General features: G+C 40.2%; 2 protein-coding genes and 4 non-coding genes across 6 annotated transcripts; all 6 read right to left on the bottom strand.

The window, feature by feature from the left end:
• Positions 1 to 593: 593 nt before the first annotated feature.
• On the bottom strand, positions 594 to 5520 carry rps3 (ribosomal protein S3). Its single transcript, XM_058634891.1, has 7 exons — positions 5389 to 5520; positions 4462 to 4592; positions 3369 to 3462; positions 2429 to 2523; positions 1647 to 1834; positions 1306 to 1509; positions 594 to 670 (listed from the first exon to the last, which is right to left on the bottom strand). Exons 1-6 carry the CDS (start codon positions 5416 to 5418, stop codon positions 1310 to 1312), a joined length of 738 nt encoding a protein of 245 aa, XP_058490874.1. The 5' UTR covers positions 5419 to 5520; the 3' UTR covers positions 594 to 670; positions 1306 to 1309.
• LOC131463266 (small nucleolar RNA SNORD15) lies at positions 1000 to 1149 on the bottom strand. Its single transcript, XR_009240983.1, has one exon. It is a non-coding gene; the product is annotated as a small nucleolar RNA SNORD15 (small nucleolar RNA).
• On the bottom strand, positions 2006 to 2153 carry LOC131463268 (small nucleolar RNA SNORD15). The gene has a single exon (XR_009240985.1). It is a non-coding gene; the product is annotated as a small nucleolar RNA SNORD15 (small nucleolar RNA).
• On the bottom strand, positions 3059 to 3208 carry LOC131463270 (small nucleolar RNA SNORD15). The gene has a single exon (XR_009240987.1). It is a non-coding gene; the product is annotated as a small nucleolar RNA SNORD15 (small nucleolar RNA).
• On the bottom strand, positions 3745 to 3894 carry LOC131463269 (small nucleolar RNA SNORD15). The gene has a single exon (XR_009240986.1). It is a non-coding gene; the product is annotated as a small nucleolar RNA SNORD15 (small nucleolar RNA).
• Positions 5521 to 10123: 4603 nt separating the features above from the next.
• On the bottom strand, positions 10124 to 14195 carry sb:cb81 (mRNA decay activator protein ZFP36L1). The gene is made up of 2 exons (XM_058634761.1): positions 13754 to 14195; positions 10124 to 13088 (listed from the first exon to the last, which is right to left on the bottom strand). The coding sequence occupies exons 1-2, from the start codon at positions 13805 to 13807 to the stop codon at positions 11877 to 11879; spliced, it is 1266 nt and encodes a 421-aa protein (XP_058490744.1). The 5' UTR covers positions 13808 to 14195; the 3' UTR covers positions 10124 to 11876.
• Positions 14196 to 25350: the final 11155 nt, after the last annotated feature.

The raw sequence follows: 25350 nt of genomic DNA, 5'->3' as shown, positions 1-25350 counted from the left end.
ATATATACACACACACACACATATATGTATGTATAAAAATAGATTGGACCTCTGCACACCATTTACTCATTTCTTATACCACTCCTTTTAAGTTATTGTTCTCCGTTGTCGTTCTTTCCAGTTAAATGTGTTATGTTTATATATGTATGTAATGGGTTACAGTGTGTGCTGGATAAAACTCCTTTTATGTGTTCACATACTTGGGCAATAAATCTGATTCCGATTCAAATATTACTGAATGGATTTTAGTCAAAACGGCATAATTCTTTCTGCAGCACTGTCGAGCGAGACATCCGTCTTACTCCCAGGTTAAAAAAAAATAAAAAAAATAAATCACTTAACGGTCATTGCACTTAAGAGATGCTATCATTTAAGTAAAATAAGAATTTAAGTTTCAGACAAAATAGTCACACCGCAATAACTCCTGAGTTACATCTGAAGGACAGACACCGCATTTTGAATAAAAAAGAAAAACATTTAGAGTTAGTCATCAATCCTGTCCATCTTTGTTTTTGATGCTTCGATATGAGTGAATGGAGAAAGCAACCTCTTTAATAAACATTATGCAACAAAGTAACCACACAATATTAAAATGTATTTTCCAGATTTTATTGTTTTTGTACACAAAAATCACAGGGTGATTCTTCCATCTGCTGGAACGGTTGAAAACCTGGAGAGAAAAAAGAAACAATACTGTATTGTGCACAACAAAGCAGTTATATTTTTTAACTGATTATATTTAAACAATTCTTGACATTTTCAACTGAACCCTTAATTAGCAGAAAAAATGAGAAAGCATTTTCTGGTCCATAACTGAATAGACATGATTTATATGAAATAAATTACATAACTTATGATACATTGATAAAAAAACTTAACGGGCTGTCACAACTTTGTCATGCATGATTGACATGGCTGGTAATGTGGTTTCTTGATTGCAAACAGATACACTTCTTCTGTTATATAACTAAGGAGCTAAAAGTGTTTGTGCTACTTGGACCTTCTCAGACAAATGCCTCAATGTCTTCAACTGAAAAGGACTCACTGCTCTGAAGAACTGGAGCAGAACCACAAAACGTGGATCTGAGCCAGTGACCCACAGAAACAGACCGAGTCCCGTTCCGACTCGTCATCGTGTCATCACTGAAGGGATTTTAACTTTGGTTTAATACCTACTGTTGCACCATTACTTCGGACATAAAATAAACTCATCACCTAACCAACATGTCCTACATCAATGTATCCTTGTTAGATTATCCAACTGATCAATGACTGCTCCATTTCATAGACCCTGCCCTCTCTTACCCTCTTATGCAGTGGGCGCAGGTGCACCCTGGGGCATGACGGGCACCTCTGGCTTGGCCCCCTTCTGCTCAGATATTGGTGTGGTGGGCAGGCTCTCCTCCTTGGGCTCCACAATGCTGACATGGTCAGGCAGGGGCTTCTTGGGGCCGATCTTACCACTGGGGTCCCAGGGCAGCATGATCTTGACCTTGATGCCCAACACACCTGACAACCAACGGCAAGAAGTAGAATCACAAAAACGCATCCTCTAATCTTCCACCAATTAGTAATGTTTCATTTATTCCATCCAACTAACAATGTGACTGAACAGAAAGTTTGTCTCTGCTCCCATCAATACTAACCCTGTCTTAGCAGAACGTGGCGGACTGCTGTGTCGACGTAGTAGTTGACTGGGTCTCCACTGTGGATCATCAGGCCATCCACAAACTTCATGGACTTGGCCCTCTGACCCCTCAGCTTGCCAGACACCACCACCTCGCAGCCCTTGGCACCACTCTCCATGATGAACCTCAGAACACCATAACAAGCCCTGTAAACAGAGAGTCAAGCAGACTTTAATCAATAATCACTCCATTTTCATGATTGTTGAGAACATTTACAGCACTGTTGGATGAAACTTAAGACTTAATTATTCAATTTCAACTCAAAACTGAGCTGACTATAACAAAATATCTAAGACAAAATGTATGCGCTGCTTCAACCTTCTCAGACAAATGCCTCGATGTCTTCAACCGAAAGACTCGCTGCTCTAAGGAACCAGAAGAGAACCACAGAACGTGGCTCTGAGCCAGTGACCAGTAGAACCAGACTGAGTCCTGTTCCGACTCGTCATCGTATCATCACTGAAGGGATGAAACTGCACACTTACGGCGACTATAAAATATACTATATAATGAATACTGCGACAATCACCTTACTGATTGCTGCTTAATATTACATTTTAGTTAGAAAGGGCACAAAAGATACTAAAGAAAGTTACTAGGGGGTGCTTGTTAAGTTAAATCTGGTGATATGAGGTAAAACATTTAAGATCACCTTTCAGCTACTCCAACAATTAAGCGGGCAACAAGTGGATAACATTGACAACTGAGGACAGCAATGGTGTTTGTGCAGCTCTGCTTACCTACGAACAGCCAGGCCTCCAAGCAGCTTGTAGCGCAGAGACTCTGCCTGAGCAATGGCACAAAGACCACGGGTGGCAACCTTCTCAGCATACAGCTACAAGAGTGGGGACACATGTATTCAGTCAGTGAAAAAAGACAAGATGGCTCCAAGTCACTGTTAAATCAGAACCAATATGTCCTCATTACATTACATATGGAGTTCATAGAATAAAATCGAATATACAGCACAAAATATTGTTGCTACCAGCAGGTTATCTGCAGTACAGATTCACAATAAACCACTCAATCTACTGCTTCCTACAGAAATGATATAAGATTCTTACTAAGATCCTACTGTGCAACATGAATTTGATAAACAGGAGTGAAATCAACTATGCAGTAACAGTAGCAGGCTGCCAGAAACCTTTCACGGGCTCTTTGGTCACAATACTAACAGTCATCATTAAGCCTCTCTGATATTATGACAAAGGACCATTTAGGTGCCACATCCTAGACAGCTAAAAATCACACAATGTGCCCCTAGTGAGGCCTAAGTGAGAGAACATGGTACCATTAAAGAATGTTTGTACTAAATACATGTTTTAAATGTTGAAAGTGAGAAGGTTCACTGTATTTCCTGATAGTTTCACCCTTCTCAGACAAATGCCTCAGTGTCTTCAAGTGGAAAAGACTCACTGCTCTGAGAAACTGGACCAGAACCACAGAACGTGGACCTGAAACAGTTAACCGCAGAACTAGACTGAGTCCTGTTCTGTCTCGTCATCGTATCATCACTGAAGGGAAAGCAACCATGGGAAATGTGCCTTAATATCCAATTATAATGATAAAATACACTAGTGATGTCAAATCATGTGCAACCCTTGGTCTGTAAAACAATTCACTTCTGCATTAAAAGATTTGAGTTATCATTTCTTCAGTAATTCATCCATGTTCTTGTACCTCCACACTGCCCTCAGGGAAGCCAAACCTCTTCTGGACCACAGCAGTCAGCTCTCTGATCCGGCGGCCCTTCTCTCCCAGAACATTCTGGGTCCTGCAAACAAAGAACATTTGGGGTAAACTTTGATCAACAGCACTGGCCAATGAAAATATCTCAGGTACACAGATAATGTTTATATTTGGTGATGCGTCTACATTTGTCACTCTAGTAGAAAGCACAAAGTTCTAAAAATCAATGGTTTAGGAAAAGATTCCCAAACTGAGTGGAAGTTACAATTCAGAGATTGAATGTTGGAGCTGGGAATGACTTGACACCCTAGTTAAATATGTTTAACGCCACTGCAACTTTAGATAATGTCATATTATTCCTTATCACCCTTCTCAGACAAATGCCTCTGTGTCTTCAAGTGGAAAAGACTCACTGCTCTGAGGAACTGGACCAGAACCACAGAACGTGGCCCTGAAACAGTTAACCACAGAACTAGACTGAGTCTTGTTCTGTCTCGTCATCGTATCATCACTGAAGGGAAAACCACCAAGGAAAATGTGCCATATCTAACTATAGTGATAAAACAGACCAATGTTGTCAAATCATGTGCCACCCTTGGTCTGACTTTAAAGAAAAATAATAAAAAAAAAACACAATTTACTTTCTCTCTTCTTCCTGCATTACAGGATTTGAGTTGTCGTTTTTTGTGGACCATAAGAAGTTAAACATGAGTCAAGTGTTCAGGACACTTCACCACAACTTAGATAAGTCATGTTATAAATAAATTAGGCAAGTAGAAAGCTACATTAATTAGTGTTTCATACATAAAACTGCCAGGCATTAAATGAGAAACAAGGACAGCAGAAACAAAGGCTATAGTTTCACTGTGAAAAATCACTTTGAATCATGAACACGTTTGAACATTTAACTTCACATTGAGTTGTAAATGAAAAATTGCAATAAATGGAATGCACCCAAAAGGCTGATATTCAGACAGTTTTTCTGACCACCAATGAAGTAAGTAAGTCATTGAATAGTTGTAACTGAGCTGTAATCATGCAACTAGCATCATCCACAGAAGTGCACAAATGTGTGTAAAGTCACCTTGTTGCCAGGATGATGATCTCAGTCCTAGTCGGGGTCACACGCACCTCCACACCAGAGTAACCATCCTCAGCAAGTTCGCGAGTCAGGAACTCGTTCAGCTCGGCCTTGAAGATACCATCTGAGACGAACTAAGGAAAGAGAACAGGATCAAACTCAAAACACACAACCAACAGTCAATGAAAAGAGCAACATTCTCAACTTCATTGTGGTTTGACAAGAAAGATAAATCACATCATTTTAAAACGGAGAAACTGAAGCACACATTTTAAGATAAGTTAATATACCACTTGTTTCTGTGCAGACAATATCACAAAAATGCTCAACTAACTGAATACAAGGACATGAAAGCAGCAATATAATTATACTATACTACATGTGGACAATTATATATGCTATCGGATATATCATTACAGATCTACGAATATAAAAAGACATGTTTAATTTACCAACATCAGCTATGACATTTAAATGGGTAACGCTAACAATTAACTTATTAAATTAAGAGCCTAATTACGGTTGGTATATCCAGGATATTAACCTTTTCACTTGACTGAAGCTAACTCACTAGCTAACCCACACATATCTATAAAATTATTACATATAGAACGACAAACCAACTACATTTCACAGTCTTAGGTATGTTTAAGATAATTAATCAACGCCTGGGTGTTTTACCCGGGCCTATGTCTGTGAGTCCCAGGTTATCTGTCATCTCCGGTCGCAATGTAACGAGCCATGCTAGCTAGCCCAAATGAGGAGGACGCTGCGCCGGTAGCATCTGGATTAATCCTCCCGGGGTCGGAGGTGCATGAGCTCGACCAACACCGGGGCGAACACGAAAAACTAGTAATTCAACAGACGTATGGCCATTTTTACAGAATCGTGCTTTATCTGAGCCTAAAACGCCGATGAAAGTGTGCTAACCTTCCTCTTCTTGGAGATTTGCACCGCCATCTTCCAAAAGGCCGTAGGCAGGAAAGGACCGTCAGAGGAGGCGGAAATGACTTTATACCAAAAAGTCTAACTTCCGGTGACGTCTCTTTTAGGCTCCTGCTAGTACTTGTAGTTTTTTAGTGTTCAGTTCGATTCGTAGCATAACATTCAACCACTAAAACAAATGTTTCTGGTCAGGAATGCAAGTAAATAACTATAATTTTCACGTCTTAATCAAGAAATAATAATTTGCTTTACTATTTTTTTTTTTTGGGGGGGGGGGGGGGGGGGGGGGGGTATTTATATATATGTACAGTATATATGAATCCAGCATAAAAATATGATTTTTGAACTTAAATCTGTACTATACTCAGTTTGGTATACATTTTGAGGTATTTGTGCATCAGCAGACCTGGAGCCATTAAATATTTATGCGTATTTCTCTAAGGTTTCCAATAGGTGGCCCCACCACACTGTATTTGTTACTCTACTGCTGCAGACACAGGTTGTTGCTTGTGGGTAAAACCGCAGAACCCTTAAGAATATTGAAGAAGCCCTTTAAAGATGGAGAAAATAACACATAAAACGTGTATTTCACATCTAAAATCTATAGGTCATTGTTAAATATAAACCTTGTGTGACAAAATGAGATCAGAATCATCCAATTTTCACTGCAGTCATTCACTACATTACAGGTACAGATTAATGGGAATATGTTCGTAAAATTGATTTATTTAAATATGCAAAATGTTTGTAATGACTTATAATGACTGAATCCCTTACTTTAAATATACAGTGTTGTCTCTGGGTGAGTTTGGGGTGGTGTAGCTCAGTGGTTAAGACCGGTACACTGTGGGCAAAAGACTTCATGGTTGCAAGTTCAACTCCACCAGGTTGTACTCAATTCCCTTGTAAATTGCTTTGGATAAAAGCGTCTGCTAAACGACATGTAATGTAATATTTATATATATTTATATTTATGACACTTAACAGTTTTAATAAATAAAAGAGTGAAAGACCAAAAAGCATGGAAATAGTATTCTACTCATCTCCCTCAGTTAAATGCTGTTCAACTAAAAACGTTGGCAGCCGCAGATTATAATTGTTGCTTCAGACAGTAAGTCACACTCAAGAGTGTCAGAGTGACATCATTTGTTGGCAACATGTGGATCTCTTCCTCACCATTGCAGTTTAGTGTTGTTGAGATTGTAATTGTGTTGAACAGCTGCAGAGCAGTGTAAAAAAACACAAAACACAAGCACTGTAAAAACAAGTCATTTCAGGACACTGTGCACTGCTCACTGAAGAGGGCAGATTGATCAAGTTTCTTCTCCTGACACCTGCTGGGCTCCACATGGAGCTGCAACTAAAAGATCAGGTCAGTGCTGGTGTCACATTAAAGCAAGTGATAGAGAACAATTGACTGATTCTTGTGCAAGACTTGTCACAAATCAGTAATGACTTTGTTCATTTCCTTGTGTCTTAAAAAAACTGCACTGGTACTGATTATTTTCCTTATGTTCAATAGAAAGTTAACATTAACTTTAATTATACTCTTGTGTGGACACTAGTTTCTAAAAATGTGCATTAAAATGAACTCATAAAATGTTTTTGTTAGGGTCAAAAAGTAGGGTTTTTCAAATGTGAGTTGAATTAATATGATATGAGAATGAGTAAATTATTTTGCGTTTTGTAATCTGAAATATTTCATCAATTACCTTCTAATTGAATAAGTTACTGTCTAATGATCCCAAGGAAAATACAAAAATCATGTTGAGGGCCCTTGGTTAAAAAGAAATTGAACCTTTGATCTAAAGACAACGTGAACATGTTTATTTTTCCACAGAAATGTTCAAGGAAGTGTTGTACACCATCACTAGTTTCTAAAATGATGCTTGAGCTGAAATGAAGCAGACGACAGTGACTTAAATGTGGTGTGTAAGTATGTTGTGATTTCTGCCTCTAGCTCAGTTACAGTTTTAGCGTTGACACAGAGGTACTGCATTCTTTGTGCATGGTGGAGTGAATTGCAAATGTCTTTAGATCCATCCCAACCCCACTTATACACACACCTCCTTTAAACTTTGCCCCAAGTCTGGCCATTCCCTCCTGTACTGCCTGTTAACCAACCAATCATTTTTCTTCTTCTCCCTGTAAACCCGTCCTGCTGGTGAATTTCCCCCAAACCACTTCATTCAGCCATCTCTGTCCGCACACTGACATTATACACACACTCCCACACAAACATACTTACCAGAGAAGCCACCCCTCACCCTCTCTCCCAGGCTGATTCCAGTCCATTCCCATTGAGCAGCATTAGCATACAGATGTTAGCCTGAAAAGGGAAAGCAGGGACACACAAAGGGCCTGCATGACCAGGAGGGGAAGGAGGGGTTGACGGGCTGCACAGGGATGGCCCTTGGCCTTTTAAGGTCGGTCTAACACACACACACACACACACATACACAGAGCCACGGGTATTGAATTGTAAGTAGCCGTGGGGGTGGGGGTGGGGGTTTGGGAGTTATGGGAGTCTGCTCCTCCTCCTTCGCTTTTCTGATTCATTCACTGGAGGAAAATCCTCAGCCTGTGGCCACAGCTGAATACCAACACACACACACACACGCACACACATGTGTGTCCCCTGTGGTTAGTTGTTGATTAATCAGTTGTTTAATTGAATAATTGCAAACGATTTTGATAATAGATTAATTAGTTGAAGATTAATGGGTTTGAGGGATTTGAAAAAAAATAAAAAAGTAATTCTGTGAATTGAGCTTGTCAAAGTGAATATATTCTGGTTTCTTTGTTCCTCTGTGTCAGTAAACTAAATATCTTTGGCCAAAACAAGACATGTGAGGATAACAGGTAATGATTTCTTTTAATCATTTTTTTTTATTTTATGGACCAAGAAAATAATGAACAGATGGAGAGAAAATTGATAAAACAATAACAAAGGATAATGTGATGTTATAGATGAAACGGTATATAAAACTTTTATTTTAAGTGCAAAAAATGTACTTAATCCAACCAACACACACACACGGACACTTGCACACACACACACACACACACACACACCACACACACACACGCACACACACAGGGAGGGGAGGACCTCAACTTCTGCTCCACTTTGTGTGAATAGATGGAAATCAGTCACAAGTATCTCAGTGTCCCATTGTGTGCCGGCAAGTCTTTGTTCGAGCATCTGTTGCCCAAACATTCTCCTCAGTGTCACTCACTCTAAATTGGTCTGTTCAGACGAGTCGCAACAAAACTCACTCCTCTTCCCACACAACACAGACATATAAACACACTCTCTCACACACACACATACACACAATGGGGAGGGCCCAGAGATTCCCTAAACGCAAGTAAAGGAAAGAGTTAATCTTTGCTCTTTTTGTGTGTCAGTGTGACACAGATGATCGTAAAGACACAGGGAGCTGTGGTAGCATTTTAGAGTGAAGCCTCTGGGAACCGTTTTAATTTATTTTAAGTGTATGATTTGTTTGTGTCTCATCATGTCCAATGACAAAACAAATCCTGTCGATTTAACCTATTTATCGTATTGTATTACTGCTAATTCAGTATGTGGAGAAACTGAATCAGGCCACAGACAAAGTAAGAGTTTAACACACCATTAAAACCTACAACTCCAGCACATCCATTCATAGTCCAGTTATTCTCACTGCAGTGGTTATAGGACAGCCTTTTCCCAGATTTTAAAATAAGCTAATGTGATCCTGATCATTTCCCTCTCAATTATGTTGAAGTGCTCCACTCAGTAAGGCCAACACTGATGACATTTTCTTAAACTGAGGCAACAGAGCGAGCCAAAACCACAGTAAGTCATATTGCCAAGACATTTGGCACATAAAGATCGTGCAGCCATCAAAAATGAAAAACACATGTAGAAATAAAACACCCTGCTTGTAAAAAAACGGAAACAAATTCATGGGCACTTAAATGGCACTTTCCCATTATTTTTGTGCATGAATTCATTTGACACTATCTTTGTGAAATATATACAAGTGGATTACAGACTCAGGTTGTAACTTAATCAGGGTAAATGTGGGTCCCAAGGCTCTGTGATTTGGTTGGTTGGCCCTATCTGACAGAGGCTCATATTTAAAGGCAAGATTGGGAAGTTACTATTATATATTACATTGCTGATGCATAGGAATTCTGACCAACGAGGTCTCCAGATATCTCAAGCTTAGATTGATTTTTAGAAAGACTACTTTCAGTAAGTATTATTGCAACAGTCTCCTGGAACCTTCAGCAGCCTTAAGATGTTCATTTTCCTTCAAATGAGCATTTAAGGCATTGACTTAGTAACCATCCATCTCCTTCCTTATCCCAGTCTTTTTCTACTGTGATTTGTTGTTTTGTATGATTATGTGTCAGTTATTTAAACAGGTTTTTCCTTTGGTGTTTGCTTGATGTCTGTGTTTATGCTTACTTTACAGGCATTACTGTAAAGGTAAAAAAACAATAACAAACAAGACAGTGTGTTGTGAGGATGAGGCAGAAGTGGATTCAATCACTTAAGTTGCTTATCTGGAGGAAAAGTCTTAAATTGCTGCAGTGGATTACAACCTTTACGTGACTGTGTTTGCATGATAATTAGCGAATTGAATTAAATGAATAGGTAAATATCTGAAACCCTAAGTAACTTTCTGAGTGTGACAGAGTACATTCAGATATGAGGCAGCTGAGCTTAAGTTTCAGAGGCTTTTATTTTGAAATACAGGTGGACAAATATATTAGATAAAGAGCTAACATATCAACATAACCCATGGAATGTAAACAATAAATGCACTTAAATTATGTCAAACAATAACCACAAAATCAAACAACACAATATAGGTCTCGCTTTGAAAACAAAAAATAAATAAGACTTTAATTTAACAAAAGTTACAAAGAAAATCTCGTCGTCAAATCAAGCTGCAACAACAAGAAGCGTCTCTGGGCAAGTTGAGCAAAAACAAACAATACACTTTTTTGCCTGATTTTCATTTAAAACTCACTTGATTTCACCACACAGGGTTTTCTAGCTAGCTAGTGTTGATCTACAACCATTTTGTCATATCTGACAGATACAGATCAACTACAATAAAGGGTCACGTTTTTCCTGCACGTTTACATCACACGAGAAGAAGCAGTAACACAGATGTCCTGATGGACACTTGGATTAATCACACAAGGAAAATGAAACATTAACACTCTTTTTCTGGTTGTGTAGCATCTTAACATGTGCGGTGAAACTGTCCCTCACCACCTGTTGTGCTGTCGTGTTTAGATAACAGCAACATTATAAGGTTATTACAGTCAGATGTGTGAAGCTCAGTGGAGAGGAGAGTAGACTTACTGTGTTCTCACACCAACAGCAGGAAATAATGCTCATTGATAATGATTGATAATGTTTCCCAAAATTTCATATGCAAGGGAGACTATAGACAAACTCGTTGAGCTGCTTGTGATGTGAAAACCCAGCGAGTCTTGATTTCTGCCAGGCCTTTTAGCCAATAAGGCAACATACATATAGAATGCCAAAATGTCTTCCACCCTCTTCTACTCTCCTCTCCTCTCCGCGAGCCTTCTTAAAGCTACTGGATAGTGTAAACCAAGCAGACGGGATAACATGGATGCATAAAGTAAAGCATAATTTCTCCGGCATTATTAGAACATGCAATCACGAATAGCAAATCATACAAAAAGCAATAAATAAGACTAAAAAAGAGTTAAGCAACAATACTCCTAGCACTGTAATAACGGTCATGGCTAAAGGCTAGGTTAGGTGTTAGCAGTACTAAGAGGTTAGGGCAACTCTAACATCAACTTTGGTAACTAGAGTGTGAGTATGTTGCCTACACTTGTTCATTTTTGCTGCCAAGGCAATTTAGTGGTTATAATGGCTGGCAGCCATGGAACCAATCAATCAGTGACAGCATACAGTAGTTGTTCCACATCGTTGGAGACACTGGTGAAGGGATCCACCACGTTAACTGGTCAAACAGTCTTTCTCCAATCAGGGTACAGGAAATTCTCACACAGAACCTCCCAGAACAACGTAAAGACAAATGCCGGGCTGAGTGAAATACCCTCCAAGCATTCTCTAAAAATGGGTATACAACAGTATACAGCAGTAACAATGGCAGAAAAAAATAACCTTATAAAAAACAATAAAGCACAAAACAAAAAGAGAAGTCGGCTAAAACTGGACGAACACTGAGCAGCGCTACAACTGCTTGGATGAGAAATGCAATATGCACATATAGTTAGGAACGTTTACCTGGCTGCATTTGGGGATAAACTGAAAAACTAATGTTTTAATCTTTTGTGACTTGTGTCCGGACTCTTAAAATGTCTAGTTTTGACAGTGGACACAGCATCAGATCCTGGTCACCAAGAGTTAAAACAGTTAGACCATCTGTCCCTGATTCAATTCAGCCCTACAGTAAATCCCTTCCCTACTCGTCTGAGATAGACATGCGGCTGAAGATGGGCAAACGTCGGCCCTCAAAGCTTGGCGACTCTGTGCCACTGGAGGAAGAGCTGAGGGAGCAGGAGGAGGTGTAGCCCTCCTCAGATAGGGAGTCAGCCGAGGAGCAGCGCTGAAGGCCACAGAGGCTGTTCATGGAGGTTGGCTGCTGCTGGGGGAGGTGATATGAAGGGTTTGGCTTTATGGAGGTGAAGTTTGAGTTGGGACACCTGTTGCTGTTGGAGTCGTTCACGGCATAGAAGCGCAGGGCTGAATCCCCGTTGTCACCTGCCAGGTCAGAAATGCCAGAAAACAGGTAGGGACAATTCTTCAGTGATGCTGGCTCAGGAAACAGAGGTGAGAGGAGCTCTGGGCTCCCTGTGGAGGATGGAGGAGGAGAGACAGAGGAGGCCCGGGTGAAGAGGAAAGATGAAGGCTTTGAGTCCTCAACTGGATGGAAAATCTGTGAAGAGGAGAAGCCTGCAAAGCTGACGCTGTGACGCAACAGTGGAGGCCTTGGCTTCTGTTTCTGTGGCAGTACAGAAGTGCTGCCAGCAATGAGCTCATCGGCGTTGTGGATAAAGTGGCAGCGGGCGCCATATGGACAGAAGCCTATCGTGTGGAAAGTGCGGCAAGGCTCGGTCTTGTACTTGGGGTGCCTATTAAGGCCACGCAGCTCGTCCATGCCATGTGCAAACTGGCACTTGGCACCATACTTGCAGGTCCCACTTTCTTCAAAGGTGCGGCAGAGTTCGGTCTTGTAGCGGGTAGAGATGTGAGGTGAAGGGGCCGGCAGTCGGGAAGCAGGGGAGGTGGTGGAGGAGATTGAAGTGTTGCTGAGGCAGAGGCCTGGTGGAGGGAGCAACATTGTTGGGGACATGCTGGCAATTTTGTCCTCTCTGCTTCCGTTGCCCTCAATCATGCTGACAGAGCGGTCAACTCTGAAGGGGATATGGCTGAGTACAGAAGAAGGAAGCTGACCCTCCCCGCTCCACTGTTGCTTGGAAGCCATACTGAGACCCCAGCAGGCCGTGTCGCTCACCTCAGAACAACTGTTGTTGAACTTGGAGTTTGGGAGGGTCACAGGGCAGAGAGAGTGGCGGCGCTGGAATCCCAGGACCCTTTGGCTGTGCTGCTGTTGCTGCTGCTGCTGCTGCAAACAGGCAGACGAGCCATCTGTTGCCTCCAGGCCACGGAAATTCTGTCACACAAAAGGAAAAAAGAGGCATAAAAGTGAGCTTTGTGCATTCTTGGGGAAAGACCAGTGGGGTCAAGTTGAGCTGAAAGTAGATTATTAAAGCTGGAACTAAATACTGAAGAAACTAAAACATGCAATCAATACTATGTTTTATTATTTGAATTAATAGACAAGTTAAAATATAAAACATTTTTAAATAAGTTTGTAAAAACTGATTTTTGAGTTTTTGCAAATTAGTTGTGAAGTAGCCAAAGCATGCACAAAGTAAAAAGTCAAATTCTTTGACTGGTTGTTGTTTCAGCCATTCAACTTTTGTCATTTCAAATGCAATTAAAAAAATAACCAAAATCCCCCAAAATTAAGAAAAATATTTTGCATTTTTTACATTATGTGAATATAACATGATGTGTTTTACATTATATAGAAATACTAGGTTTTTCAATTATTTTCTGAAGATTTTCAAAATTTTTCACACTTTTGAGTCTGTAACAATGAAATGCAATTCGTACTAACATTGAAACATATCCCTAAATTAGCACTTATTAGCACAAGATATTAGTTTCATTGTACATTTTCATTACTTTTTTTCAGCTTTACTCTTGCGTTGCCTCTTTTGAGAGACATCAAAGGCCAGAGCTTGTGCCAGTCAAACAATTCATTTCTCTTACCTTGCAGAACTCCTCATCCAGTTCCAGGAAAGGTGACAGAAAGTCGGAGGGCATTGTTCGCTCCACCACCCTCACAGAGTGTCAAAGCTGGTTGTCCCACAGTAGCAGAACAAGGCTAGAGATGAAGGAGAAAAAGTTTCTGCGTCCAAAGAGAAGGAAGGGAGATGGACAACAGTCTGTCTGTGGAGCAGCTGAGGCAGTAGATGGGGGACTGGGAAACCCTCAGAGATTTCAGTTAGGCTCTATGAAGGTAGTTTTAGATGGTGAAAGACGGAGAAGCTGCTTGTTCCAGGAGTTGAAAGAAATGTCTTTGGGGAGGGAAGGAAGGAAGGAAGGACGGAATAAAGGGGTGATGAGTGAAGAAGTCAGGTCTGTTGTGAAGGCGGTAGATAATTGGGGGGAAGAAGCAAAGTGGCTCCTGGAGGAAAGTTTCTGGGCCATCTGTTGGAATCTGCTTAAATAGTTGGGAAACCCACCCATGCACCCACCCCTTCCTGTGTTCTCCAGGGGGCAGGGCATGGAGTGTGTGTTAATGTCTCTGTATGCGCGCTTTGAGCTAAAGGGGGAGGTGTCCTGCATTGTAATGGTGTGCTGGGGGGCAGGGTGGGTACAGAAAGAAGAGGGGGGAGCTGAATGAAGCTACTTTTCTACCCATTCATTACCAAATCCTTAAAGTTGCATTCTTCTCCTTTCAACAGGCCGTCCCCTCACTTTGTTTAGGATCGATACAGCTAAGGAGATAATGACGAGTGTTGCAAATACCAAACTCATTCATAGCCATTAATGCAATTTACCTACGTATTTTGATTTATTTTGTTTATTTAACAGACAAAAATATAAATGTTACCATTTGATGCACTGCAATAAATGAAGAGTTTTTAAGCTGTTTTTGTGCCAAAAGAGCTGCATCTCCTCACCTTGCCAGACAGTGTGTTCAATGGGAAAGTTTAAAAGTATATTTTAACATGAACATGTTAATAATAGTAATGTGCTCAAACTTTCTTTGCATGTTCAGACTGGTAACTATAGTACTAATTGTACAGCATTTTACTATTTTAAGGTCAATTCCTAGTCTCCGCATCTGTGAGTTCGTTGGCTGTTACTCCAGGTATAGGGGAATATATTGTAATGGAATCTTGTATCAGGTACGCATGCACAACTCGAACACCAGACTGACACCGACTGCAGCAGTATGAATGTATGTGGGCATATACCTGTGACAACTCCCATTGACAAAGAATATGAAAAAACATTTGCTTTGCCATGTAAATGGAAGTAAAAAAACCCTCTTAATCAGGATCTGTTTTATAATTTAAGGGTTCTGTGCTTCACCAATTCAAAATTGATCATCTTGAGGAAGAGCAATAAAAGCACAACCTCCTTGCTAGGGTGATAACATTTAATAGTTGCATTAAGACGTGTATCAAAGTCTGTTGCATGTTGCACATGTTGTTTAAAGGGGCTGTAGTGTATGTAAGAATGAAGAAAAAGGCTCCACACATTCTATGGAGCTTCTCCTCTCAGCTTTCTAACCAAATCTCTAGATAATGTGTGAACCCATGTCAGAAGAGACAGCAACAGAGGCTCTGTGTAATTCACAATACCCTATGGAGTGAGTGTCCTGCCTGAGCAGACCTACTTCTCTGGACTGTTTTCATGTCTGAAAACATGACATTTTTAACAATTACTTTGTGACATTATGTTTCATCATACACTGGACAAAAAAGGCTGAATTCTTTTTTGCAAGATACAGATTTAGATTTGATGTTTCCAACTTCCAAAGCAGTTAAACCTTTTGTCAAATCAAATCAAAAGTTATAACAGCAGGGAGTCAGTTGTGTCTCCCTCTATGGCGTTTGTTCATCCTCCTCGTGTCAGTTGTCTGCTCTGGTTTCCTCCCAGCATCCAAAGTCATGTCTAATGGAAACTCCATAATGCCCACGGGTGTAAACGGAGACTAAATGTGTCAGACTGACAACCACACCCAGTTTTGTGACTGGAGCTTAGGGTGGACATGTATGTGAGATGCCTCTGAGGCATGAATGATGTCACTGGGTGAAATTGAAACAATGCAGACTCTGGACATGCTGAACTAAAATGAGATACATAAAACAATACAAGTCTTTGCTGACACTTTATCTATCTACATTTGAAGATCCTGAATGAGTCAAACGTTCACACATCTATATCTTTGTCATTTATATTCACAGGGACACATTTATGAACAATGAGGACAATCATGACATAAGAGAAGACATGTGGGACAGAGGTGACCCTGCCACACCTTCAGCAGGGATGTTCTCATCATCGTCACTGCGTTGTTGCAAAACGTGTCGTTGTTGCAAAACGTGTCGTTGTGTTTAAATGCAAATGCAGGTCAGGAGAGATAGTTCAAAGTTTGCAGAGTGGAAAAGCACCAATTACCCACAAATACACAACAAAGCAAAACATCCCAACAAAGCGAAGAGGTCTATAGGTTTTAATGGGCCATCGTGGGATTTATCACCAAGTAGCAAGATTGCTGCTAACCTTTGCGAGGCTGAATTACTTTTTATGCAGAAATCCCACTGCATTGCTGTTAAAATGATAGTTCAGTTTTTTGAAGTATCAGTTTTAGCTTGCAAGGACATTAGAGCAGCGGGTCCACTGCCTCCTCACTCTGGAAGTTTGTGACATTTAATTTAATGTAAACAAACAAACTCAACTATTAACTTATTGATGAATTCGGCACTCGATCAACACCTCTTGTGTGCCATGATGTAAAAGTGCAGATTTTCTTTACAAACTTTGGTGCGGGGAGTGAGCAGTTAACAATGAGACACAAGCTTCACTTTCTGGTTAGAAAAAAGCTTAAATCTGATTTAAATTTCATTAGGTAAGCACTTTTAAGTGGCTAAAATCTGTTATTTTTGTATGTGTGTGTATCTCCACTAGCAGCCTTACTTTTCTCCATGTCTAATGCTGGTTCTTGGCGCAGGGTGTGTGCAACCTGACTGCGTGTGGGTATCTGTTCGAACCACACTTTAACTATCTTTATCACTTTAATAATTTAGTGTTTTTTAAAAAAAACAAAAAACATATTGTCCCATACATAGTGTTCAGCTATTGTGCAGATATGGTAACTCTACATAAATGTTACCAGTCGCAATCAACAACTGAACTGACTGAGCTTGTTTATTAGAAATAGGGTTGAAATCAGGTTTTAGTTCTTAGAGTGAAACTCAGTGATTCTATGCTGTTTGAACCTGTGGTTGTGTATTGTGCCATCTGACACATTTTCCCCAGTGGAAACATTCAAAACATTGCTGTGGATGTGTTTGTGTTGTGCATTACATCTCTGTAAGTATCAGTGTAATCAGTGCCTGATTTGCAAGGTAAACAGAGTGAAACAACACACAATAATACTGTGTCAGACTGTGTGAGGGAGAACAAATTAGATGAAGTGTGTGTGTGTTCACTTGTCTGACCCAAAAGGGAGGCTTTCACATTGACCTGGTGTTGATATCCACCCATGTGGACAGACTGTACAGGTCTGCACACTCCCAATCATCACAAATGCCTCCTCAGATCCAATCACAAAAACCACATTCGGAAGTGCTTTGGGGACCACTGTGGCCACATTCCTGAGCATGCATGCATACGATCCGTCGTCAGGACAGATTACAGACTGCCTTCACTGAGACACCAAATGCGATTGGGTCACTCAGGATGGACATTAATATCAGGTCTGAATGGGGGCCTTTGTAGTCGGGATGAAAATGATGAGGGTGCAAACCGTCACAGGGGACCAGTCAAGTAATTACAATTCCTGTGGGGCAAAGAACAAGAGTTTGTGCATGTTATTGCTCTGACCTTTACTTCACTTTAATGTAACTTCATTTTATTTGTTGTTACTCTTGTAGTTCTTCTTAAAGTTTGGGTCATTAAGTGTGGAAAAGCTAGTAATAGCAGGCTACACTTGAACACAGAAATGTAACCGATACATTCCACCTCCTCCCACCAGCCCTCAAACACTACAAGTCATGTTTTTGGTAACATTAGTGATATGTTTTTTATAACATAAAAAGCATTATCATGTGTTTTTTGTTACAACAATAACATGTTTTCTGCATGGTTAGTAAGTTATTGTAATGTGCTTTTTTGGTTAAATTAGCAATGTTTTACATGTTGTTTTTGGTAACAAGTTTTTTTTATAAAGTTATTTACATGTGTTCTGGAACATGATATCTTGTAAAAAAAAATGTTGGTGGTGTTAGTAATGTTTTAATCCGGTAACTCTGTATGCATAATCCTCCAGAAGGCATGCAAACTATATGAAGGCACAGTACAGAGATTAGTTTGTTTTACACTTCCATTTATGAATCTTGCTTTGAACTTTCTCTGCAATTTTTCTGTAAATCATTTCTGTGGCTTCTATCTCTGCTCCAGCAGTATCTGACCCTGCAGCTGCTTTGAAGACTCTGGTCATGTACTATTGAGAGCACAGGCAAGGTGTGTAGTGGTAGGCAGATCACTACATGGTCCCGACACCACTCGACTCGCCTTGGCCCGGCACTTTTTTTCCTTTTCCATTAGCGATAGAACCTGGTACTTATGCATATATACATATACTATGCATGATGTCGTCAGACTGCCAGCCACTGATTGGTCAGACTGTCGTCACTGGAACTGTAGATAACTTAAAAAGACTTAAAAATCCTGAAAACGTGCGTTACTCTCCAACATTTAGCATGGAAATGTCTAAAATCCCAATATTGTGTATTTAGCGACATTTAGTGATGACTCCGCTCACGTTGAGGATATATTGTAATGGAAAACTAACCAAAACCGTGCCGTGCCATGCCAAGGGGGGTCGAATCGTGCCGGGACCATGTAGTGTAAAAATTGTGAAAGTGATTTCACAATACTGTAATGAAAATACTAGAAGAAAAAAAACACATTGCAGATACAGTGGAAGGGGGGGGGGTCGGATGGTCTTGAGGATTTCAAATGTCTAAGCAGCCAACCAGGAGATGTTGTCATGCTGAATAAGTCAAACTTCTTGTGCTCATGTGTGTCGATTGACATCCAGACACAAGCAGTACAGGACGTCCAGTATGAAATAAACGATAACAGAGACACTTTGACTGTTTTTTTGTTTGAAGACCGAAGTAGAAAGACGAACAGATTAATAAAAAAAAAACCATTTCATTAGCTTGTGTGAAGGAACACGTGACTTTAGTGTAACTGTAGCAGTAGCGGTTTGCTGTTTGTGGCAAAATAAACTGTTAAAAGTATCTTATCACAATACCTTATGGTGGTATGAGTTTTTTTTAGTTGTTAAAACTAAACGGTCTGGTAACACTCTTTCTTTCTTCCTTTCTTTGAACCCTCCTGTCACAGTAATAGTATTTTTTCACTGATCAAATAAATTAAATTTCCTTATCAGTTATTCTCCTTCTCTCGCTCTCACTGCGGTCTTGCCTTCTGAGTGACACAACAACTGCATCTGTTCTTACATAACCATAATAACTGCCTGTGGTGTGTGTGTGTGTGTGTGGGGGGGGTTATTGTTGTGTATTTCTGTGGTTCAACAACCTACGACATGAACATGTAGAAACGCATGCATTTGTACAGATGAAAATACAAGGTGTGATCCATAATCTACTTAAACACTTTATTTCCTAAAATACATACATATATAACTATTGTTGTAATGTTTTGTCAAAAAAGCCTTCTGACACCAGATTTGTTTCATTTAAACAGGTCACAGGTCTACCATAATCAGTTGTAATGTTCACTATCATGAATAAACTGAAGAACGGGATCAGTCAGGACAGTGGAAAGTATCATGTAGGCAAAAGAATATGTTATGGTAGTTACTTGTTACCCCAATCTTATCAAACTGAACTTTGACTGAGCAATGTTTAAATGAGGATATTATGCCAATGAATAAGCAAAAGTCTTATCATCACACTGGTCATGACCTGTAGTAGTTTCCAGGAATTTGCCTTTCATATGTGACAAATGCAGTGGGAGAATTTCTAGGTTGGATGTGTTTATGACAGCAGGTTAAATCTCTGGTGAGGGGGTGGAGCCTGCATGCAGGAAGTCTAGTTGTGGATTATCCAGAGTTTATCCTGTCATTTAAACATTATACATACATTTATCTGGGGAACTGACAGAGGTTCCTGAGAATGTGTGGACTGACTTTTATGTTCTCACATATGGCCTTTGAACTGTCTCCGGAATATGTCCCTGCTGATTCCACCTGGTTGTCGTGTTTCCATCTCTGGAGATTGTTAAAATTGGAGTTGGTAAATATCTATAGAGTCATTTGATTCAGCAATAACGATGACTCTGAAGCCAGATGTTTGTGGCTGTTGGTGAACACTAGGTAAAGACTATGGGACAGATTTCACTAAAATGAAAGTATTTTCTTTTCTTTTTGGACAACAGTTGGAAACAACATTATAATATACTAAAACTCTTCAGTTGAGCCAAACCTGCAATTATGTATAAACTCATCAACTATAATATAACAAATGCTGATAAAGAGTAAGAGTGATCATAGTGTTTTATATCAAGTTGGCTGGGTAATGTGTCAGTTAGCAGTGGCTTGGGTGGAGACAAGGGTGGGGCAAGTTCACATGGGCTGGTAAACAGTTCTACAGCGTATAGTGTTTTGACAGTAGAGGTAAACATGGTAAGTAATGTCTTTCAGTGAATATGTCACTTTGACAGACAGAAGCATGACAGTTTTCTAGTTTCCTTGACTTTTTCCTCTCAAAAACAAACCTGGAAAGGAAATTGGAAGAAAAGCACAGAACACGTAATGGCCATGTTACACACTGTAGGCTTCTTTCTGCTTCTGTTCTGCATCTCATAAACACCAAGTCTCTCTCTTTCTCTCACACACAAAAACACACACAGACACACACCCCCCCTCCCAGCATGCTCGTCGACCTCCTGTCTGAGCCTGTCTTGGCCTCTTTGTTGAGGCCAGCATGACAAGAACTCCATTGTCCAGCAGCTTCTCCATATGCTCCCATATACAGCAGAGTGGAGCAGTGTGGACAATACCAGCACACAGGGTCCGATCCAACTGTCCTCTGTGGCTTAATCAAGGACACAACTCATCATGATGCTCACATGGCTGCACTGCAGTCAGTGTTGTGAGTTACTTTCTTATTGAGTTGTCACTGTATCCAGTGGCATTTATGCTGAAAAATAATTAAATATGAATAACAGATTGCACAGTGTAATAGTGATAGAAAAATGTATATCAATCAATTATGTCTTGTTTTAACTATGCTGTTCTCTTTGCTTTTACTTAAAAAACAGCATATTAATTTATGGCACAAAAGAACTGTGTTATTCCTTTCTAACATGAATCCAAACAGTTGCTCTAAGAAAAAGCACCTGTGTACTTATCGTAAAAACAGAGAGGAAGACGTTGAGCATGCACATAAAACATGCACGCTGCATGCAAACTTTATTCAAACGAGTACACAATGTATACAATCACAGAAACAAGACAGAATGAACAAAGCCAGGAATAAGGGAGGAAATAAAGGAAAGAAAACAGAAGTTATCATAAAACGAACAGACCAAAGAATCTCCAAACACAAGAGGAGGATGACGATGAGGATGAGTACGAGGATATGGATGAGGACAACGACAACAACAACGACAATGAAGATAGGGACAGTCAATGCCAGCACAAGACTGAGGTGTACCAAAGTAGCGTATTGGCTGTCTATATGAAAAGAGTGGATTTTTGAGATTTCCCACTCTGGGACTCATCTCCAAAAACAATCTCCCAAAATGCTGCTTTCCGTCTGGATAAAACGCTGATACGTTACAAACTGGCGGATTTCCCAACACATGTTTTTGTGTGGACAGCCCTGAAATGTACGATGCTGTTGAGTTGGTGGTCCATACTCAATGCTAAATGCCTGTGTTGAAGTTGACCTTGACCACCTTCTTACTGCATCTGCACTTGTACTTACATCTGTTCAAAATGAATGGCTTTGACAACACCAGCAAGTGTTGCTTGTGTGTTTTTCAAAGGTAATCTTTAATTGCCATATTTGCATCCTCCTACACCCGTGTACTGTTATGTTGTCATCCTTCGCAGGGCAGTTGAGTTGTTTATATCCTAATTACATACAATCCATGCTTTTAATATTCATTCTTATCTCCTCCCTGCTGACCCACTGTCATGGTTATTGACTCATTTAGGTCATTTCCATTTCTAGGAGGATCTGAGTGGTCGTCAAGGAGCTTGTTTGCAAAGCCACAGTCTTTTGTTGAACCTGCTGTGCTTGTTTGCTGTGGTGATGTTTTGCTGCCCTTTTCCTGCTTCCATTATTTAGTTGGTTGATCTCTTCCTTCCATACACACTTTATTTCTCAGTTGTCCACTACCTTGTTTCCTCCACTGACTGTTTTGAGTGTTGAAGTGCCTTCTGATCAATGAAGCTGCATTCAAACATATCCTCTGAAAATATGTCTGCAGTTGAGATGGGTCAGGTATTCTTGTTTTGGGGTTGACATCGAATTAAATGTGAAAATGTGACAATATGCTGATGGCTTTTTTTGAAACTGGAGGTGAAGTCACTTTTTTAAATTATCACTTACCTCTGTTTTTGATCTATTTGTAACTAGTATAGCACTAAAAAAACAAACCAGACCAATCAGCGTAGTTGGATTGTGAGCTAATCTTTAAAGTAAACATATCATGCTCTCATTTTTGTGGACTTGCCCAATGCTACGTCCATTCTGAGCGGCCAATAGTGCTGCAGTGGAAGTCTAACAAACAAAGTCCCAATATCTGAAGCTTTAAATATATAATACTGTACTTCAATGTTTGGCAGCAATTTCTAAGTTCTTCATATTTTAAAACTGATTTGAATAATGCACCCTTGTTTTACATTACCCCGGGCTTTATTTGAAGGCAAAATGAATGGGACGCAGCTGCTACAGGTCTCAGTACTCTCTGGTTTAGACTGCATTCGGACAATATCCTTGAATTTATATCTGTCATCGACTTGCCACTGCGTTTTTATAAATAAAACTATGTTAGAGTTATATCTTGTTCAGTGTTAGAGCCTGCTGCTTTCAAGACAAAGCCCAGAACAAAAACCTTTCAGCTATTTGTTAGGCCTTGGCCGATGGCATCGCACAACACCTCGCTTTTTATTTCGGCAACACCATGTTATTATATTACTAGATTAAAGCATCGACACTACACTGCCCATGTGACACATTGCTCCTCTTGAGAAAAGAGGTCTCGCTTATTTTCCCCACATGATACACTTGGTCCAATTCATTGCACAGTAAAGAGTGAAAATTATCTTTTCCAGAATTTTAATAAATATTTTTGTCTAAAAACTATTTTTTTTTAACCCGTTTCACTGAACGCATTAGACTTTTTCTTAGACTTTTATTGTGAAATGTTTGCAGGAAAACTACAGTAGATGCACAGCTTCATATTGCATTACCAATTACCATTTTCAAAAGGTTCAAAAAATTGTATGTAACCCATCAAATGTATGATTGTGTTTACAGCAGACATGCTAATGGTGAAACTTTTACATTACATTACATTACATGTCATTTAGCAGACACTTTTATCCAAAGCAACTTACAAGGGAATTAAGTACAACCTCCTATATTCCCAAACTTCAACCTCAACTATACTACTCATGATATCTTTGCTGTTAACTTCATCATCCAGTGATCAGGACCCAACAGATGAGGAAGGAGCTGGCTCCAAACTGAAGCTGTAGAAACACGCTGTATGTGCTGACAGTTCTCTCATAACTTGCTGATCTATGATTTTCATTTTGTGCTGGAAGACAGTGAAGGTTTTCCTCTATTTGTGCCCAGGGAATAAAAACATTCTGCATTTGTGCCAAAGCAAATGGGACCACAGCGACTCTATCTGCATTTAAACTGGTGATTTATGGCGTCAGTTCTAAGGTGCCAGGAAATATTTCCAGGCCTGATAGGAGCTCAACAGTTTTAAACGACTGATTATAGTGAAAACTTATAAAGATTAATGGGGACTGCACTTGAGAAATGAACACATTGTTGAAGCTGAGAGATGAATGGTTACTCAAGGCTGCTGGTGAATGTTATACAGAGGCGGATAAATCACCATGCAGGGACCTGACTCTGGTGAGGTCGCACAACCGCGCCACGACAAACTGCAAAAGATAGATATTTTCACTTTGTCTTTTTGGCCTTGTTCCATCTATCAAGCTGGCTTCCTCTCGAATAACTGTACTTCCACGCCTGGGAAAACATTTTCTCTCACACACACAAATTCACAAGGTGTCTTGCTTCTCTGGATTTGTCTGTGAAGACCCACAGTGTTGTAAAACAGACTGTGAAAGTGACAAGGACACAGGTGTTACGTGAAGTGAAGACATCTTACCTTATCTTTATTAAAGCCTCTGATATTTTCTGTCTGAAGCACTGTATGTGACGTCTAATTCAAACCCGATGACTCTACTGTAAATTGGTTTTATCGACCCCTGACTCGTTTTTCTATCATATAATGATAGAAAAATGACACCTGGGTAAACATGCCAGTTTCTTCTTTATATTGGAAATACAGATGCAGCTGCTTCTGCACCTTGGCCAACACACCGCTCTGCATTTTCAGCCACACTCCAACCATTTGTAACCATCTCGTTTGGCGATTGCAATGCTGCCGTTGTTATAACATTGATGTAAAATGAATCACTTCCTGTGTGCAATGCGGGATTGTCCTCAGGCAACACGACAGTGCACACTGGTGTACTCAAGGCTTAATTACCTTTGTGTGAACTCGTTTGACCATGGCTTGAATACAATAGACACAAGTTACACACAACAGCTTTAAAGCATCAGGGAAGTATGGACAGTAAGTTTGACAGCAGAGCTGATGTGCTTCTAAAATATTAAATGGAGTTGAGATTGCTGCAGAACACACTGTACAAAGCACATGAGCATGTTTTGCCAGCCAAGCTCTCGTCAGCCATGCTGTACGTGTGGCTCCTTAAATCCTTTCAATTGACCAACTGGACTCAACCCCCCCCTCAGCCCAACACACACACACAGGATTCTTCTTGGACTATTCGTCTTGGGAAATGCATTCATTTTAGGCATTTACTATAACCGGTTAATGCCTGACCCTAACCATAACCTAATCACAATTCAAATTTTTAGCCCTCAAGTTAACCTGTTCTTCATAAAAAAGGTTCTGCCTCATAAGGACCAGGTTTTGGTCTCCATGGTCCTGACTAGATCAGTGTTTATGCCAGAAAAAACTCCTAAAGAGGTAACAAATACAAGAACACTCCGCACCATTTCATTCCACTTTCTTTTTCTCCTCCAACAAGGAATTCCTAACTTCCTCTCTCTAGTTCAAGCAGCAGCTGGTTGGCCTTCATGGTAAACTATGGTGACCAAAGAAAAAGTGTGTGTGTGTGTGTGTGTGCGTTTAGGAGGGGTGTGTGAAGGGGGAGGGGGTTGAACATGGTGTTAAAAGCCTCCACTAAATTATGTTTTGACAAAAGACTGGACCCCCTGCTGCTGTAATTTTCCCGCCAGTCAGTTTCCTGTTTC

This window comes from Solea solea, chromosome 7 (genome assembly GCF_958295425.1).
Source record: "Solea solea chromosome 7, fSolSol10.1, whole genome shotgun sequence".
Lineage (NCBI taxonomy): Eukaryota > Metazoa > Chordata > Actinopteri > Pleuronectiformes > Soleidae > Solea > Solea solea.
Note: the sequence above shows the minus strand (reverse complement) of the source record. Positions and strands in the feature narration are given on the sequence as shown.

What these genes read in the sequence shown, in the direction of transcription:
- rps3 (XM_058634891.1), bottom strand. Translation starts at nt 5,418, where the DNA reads ATGGCGGTGCAAATCTCCAAGAAGAGGAAG. An exon ending in TCCCTGAGGGCAGTGTGGAG is followed by an intron (nt 2,524 to 3,368) that starts GTACAAGAACAT and finishes CCACTCTTGTAG; the next exon opens with CTGTATGCTGAGAAGGTTGC. An exon ending in CCACGTTCTGCTAAGACAGG is followed by an intron (nt 1,510 to 1,646) that starts GTTAGTATTGAT and finishes GTTGGTTGTCAG; the next exon opens with GTGTGTTGGGCATCAAGGTC.
- sb:cb81 (XM_058634761.1), bottom strand. Translation starts at nt 13,807, where the DNA reads ATGCCCTCCGACTTTCTGTCACCTTTCCTGGAACTGGATGAGGAGTTC. An exon ending in TGGATGAGGAGTTCTGCAAG is followed by an intron (nt 13,089 to 13,753) that starts GTAAGAGAAATG and finishes TTTGTGTGACAG; the next exon opens with AATTTCCGTGGCCTGGAGGC.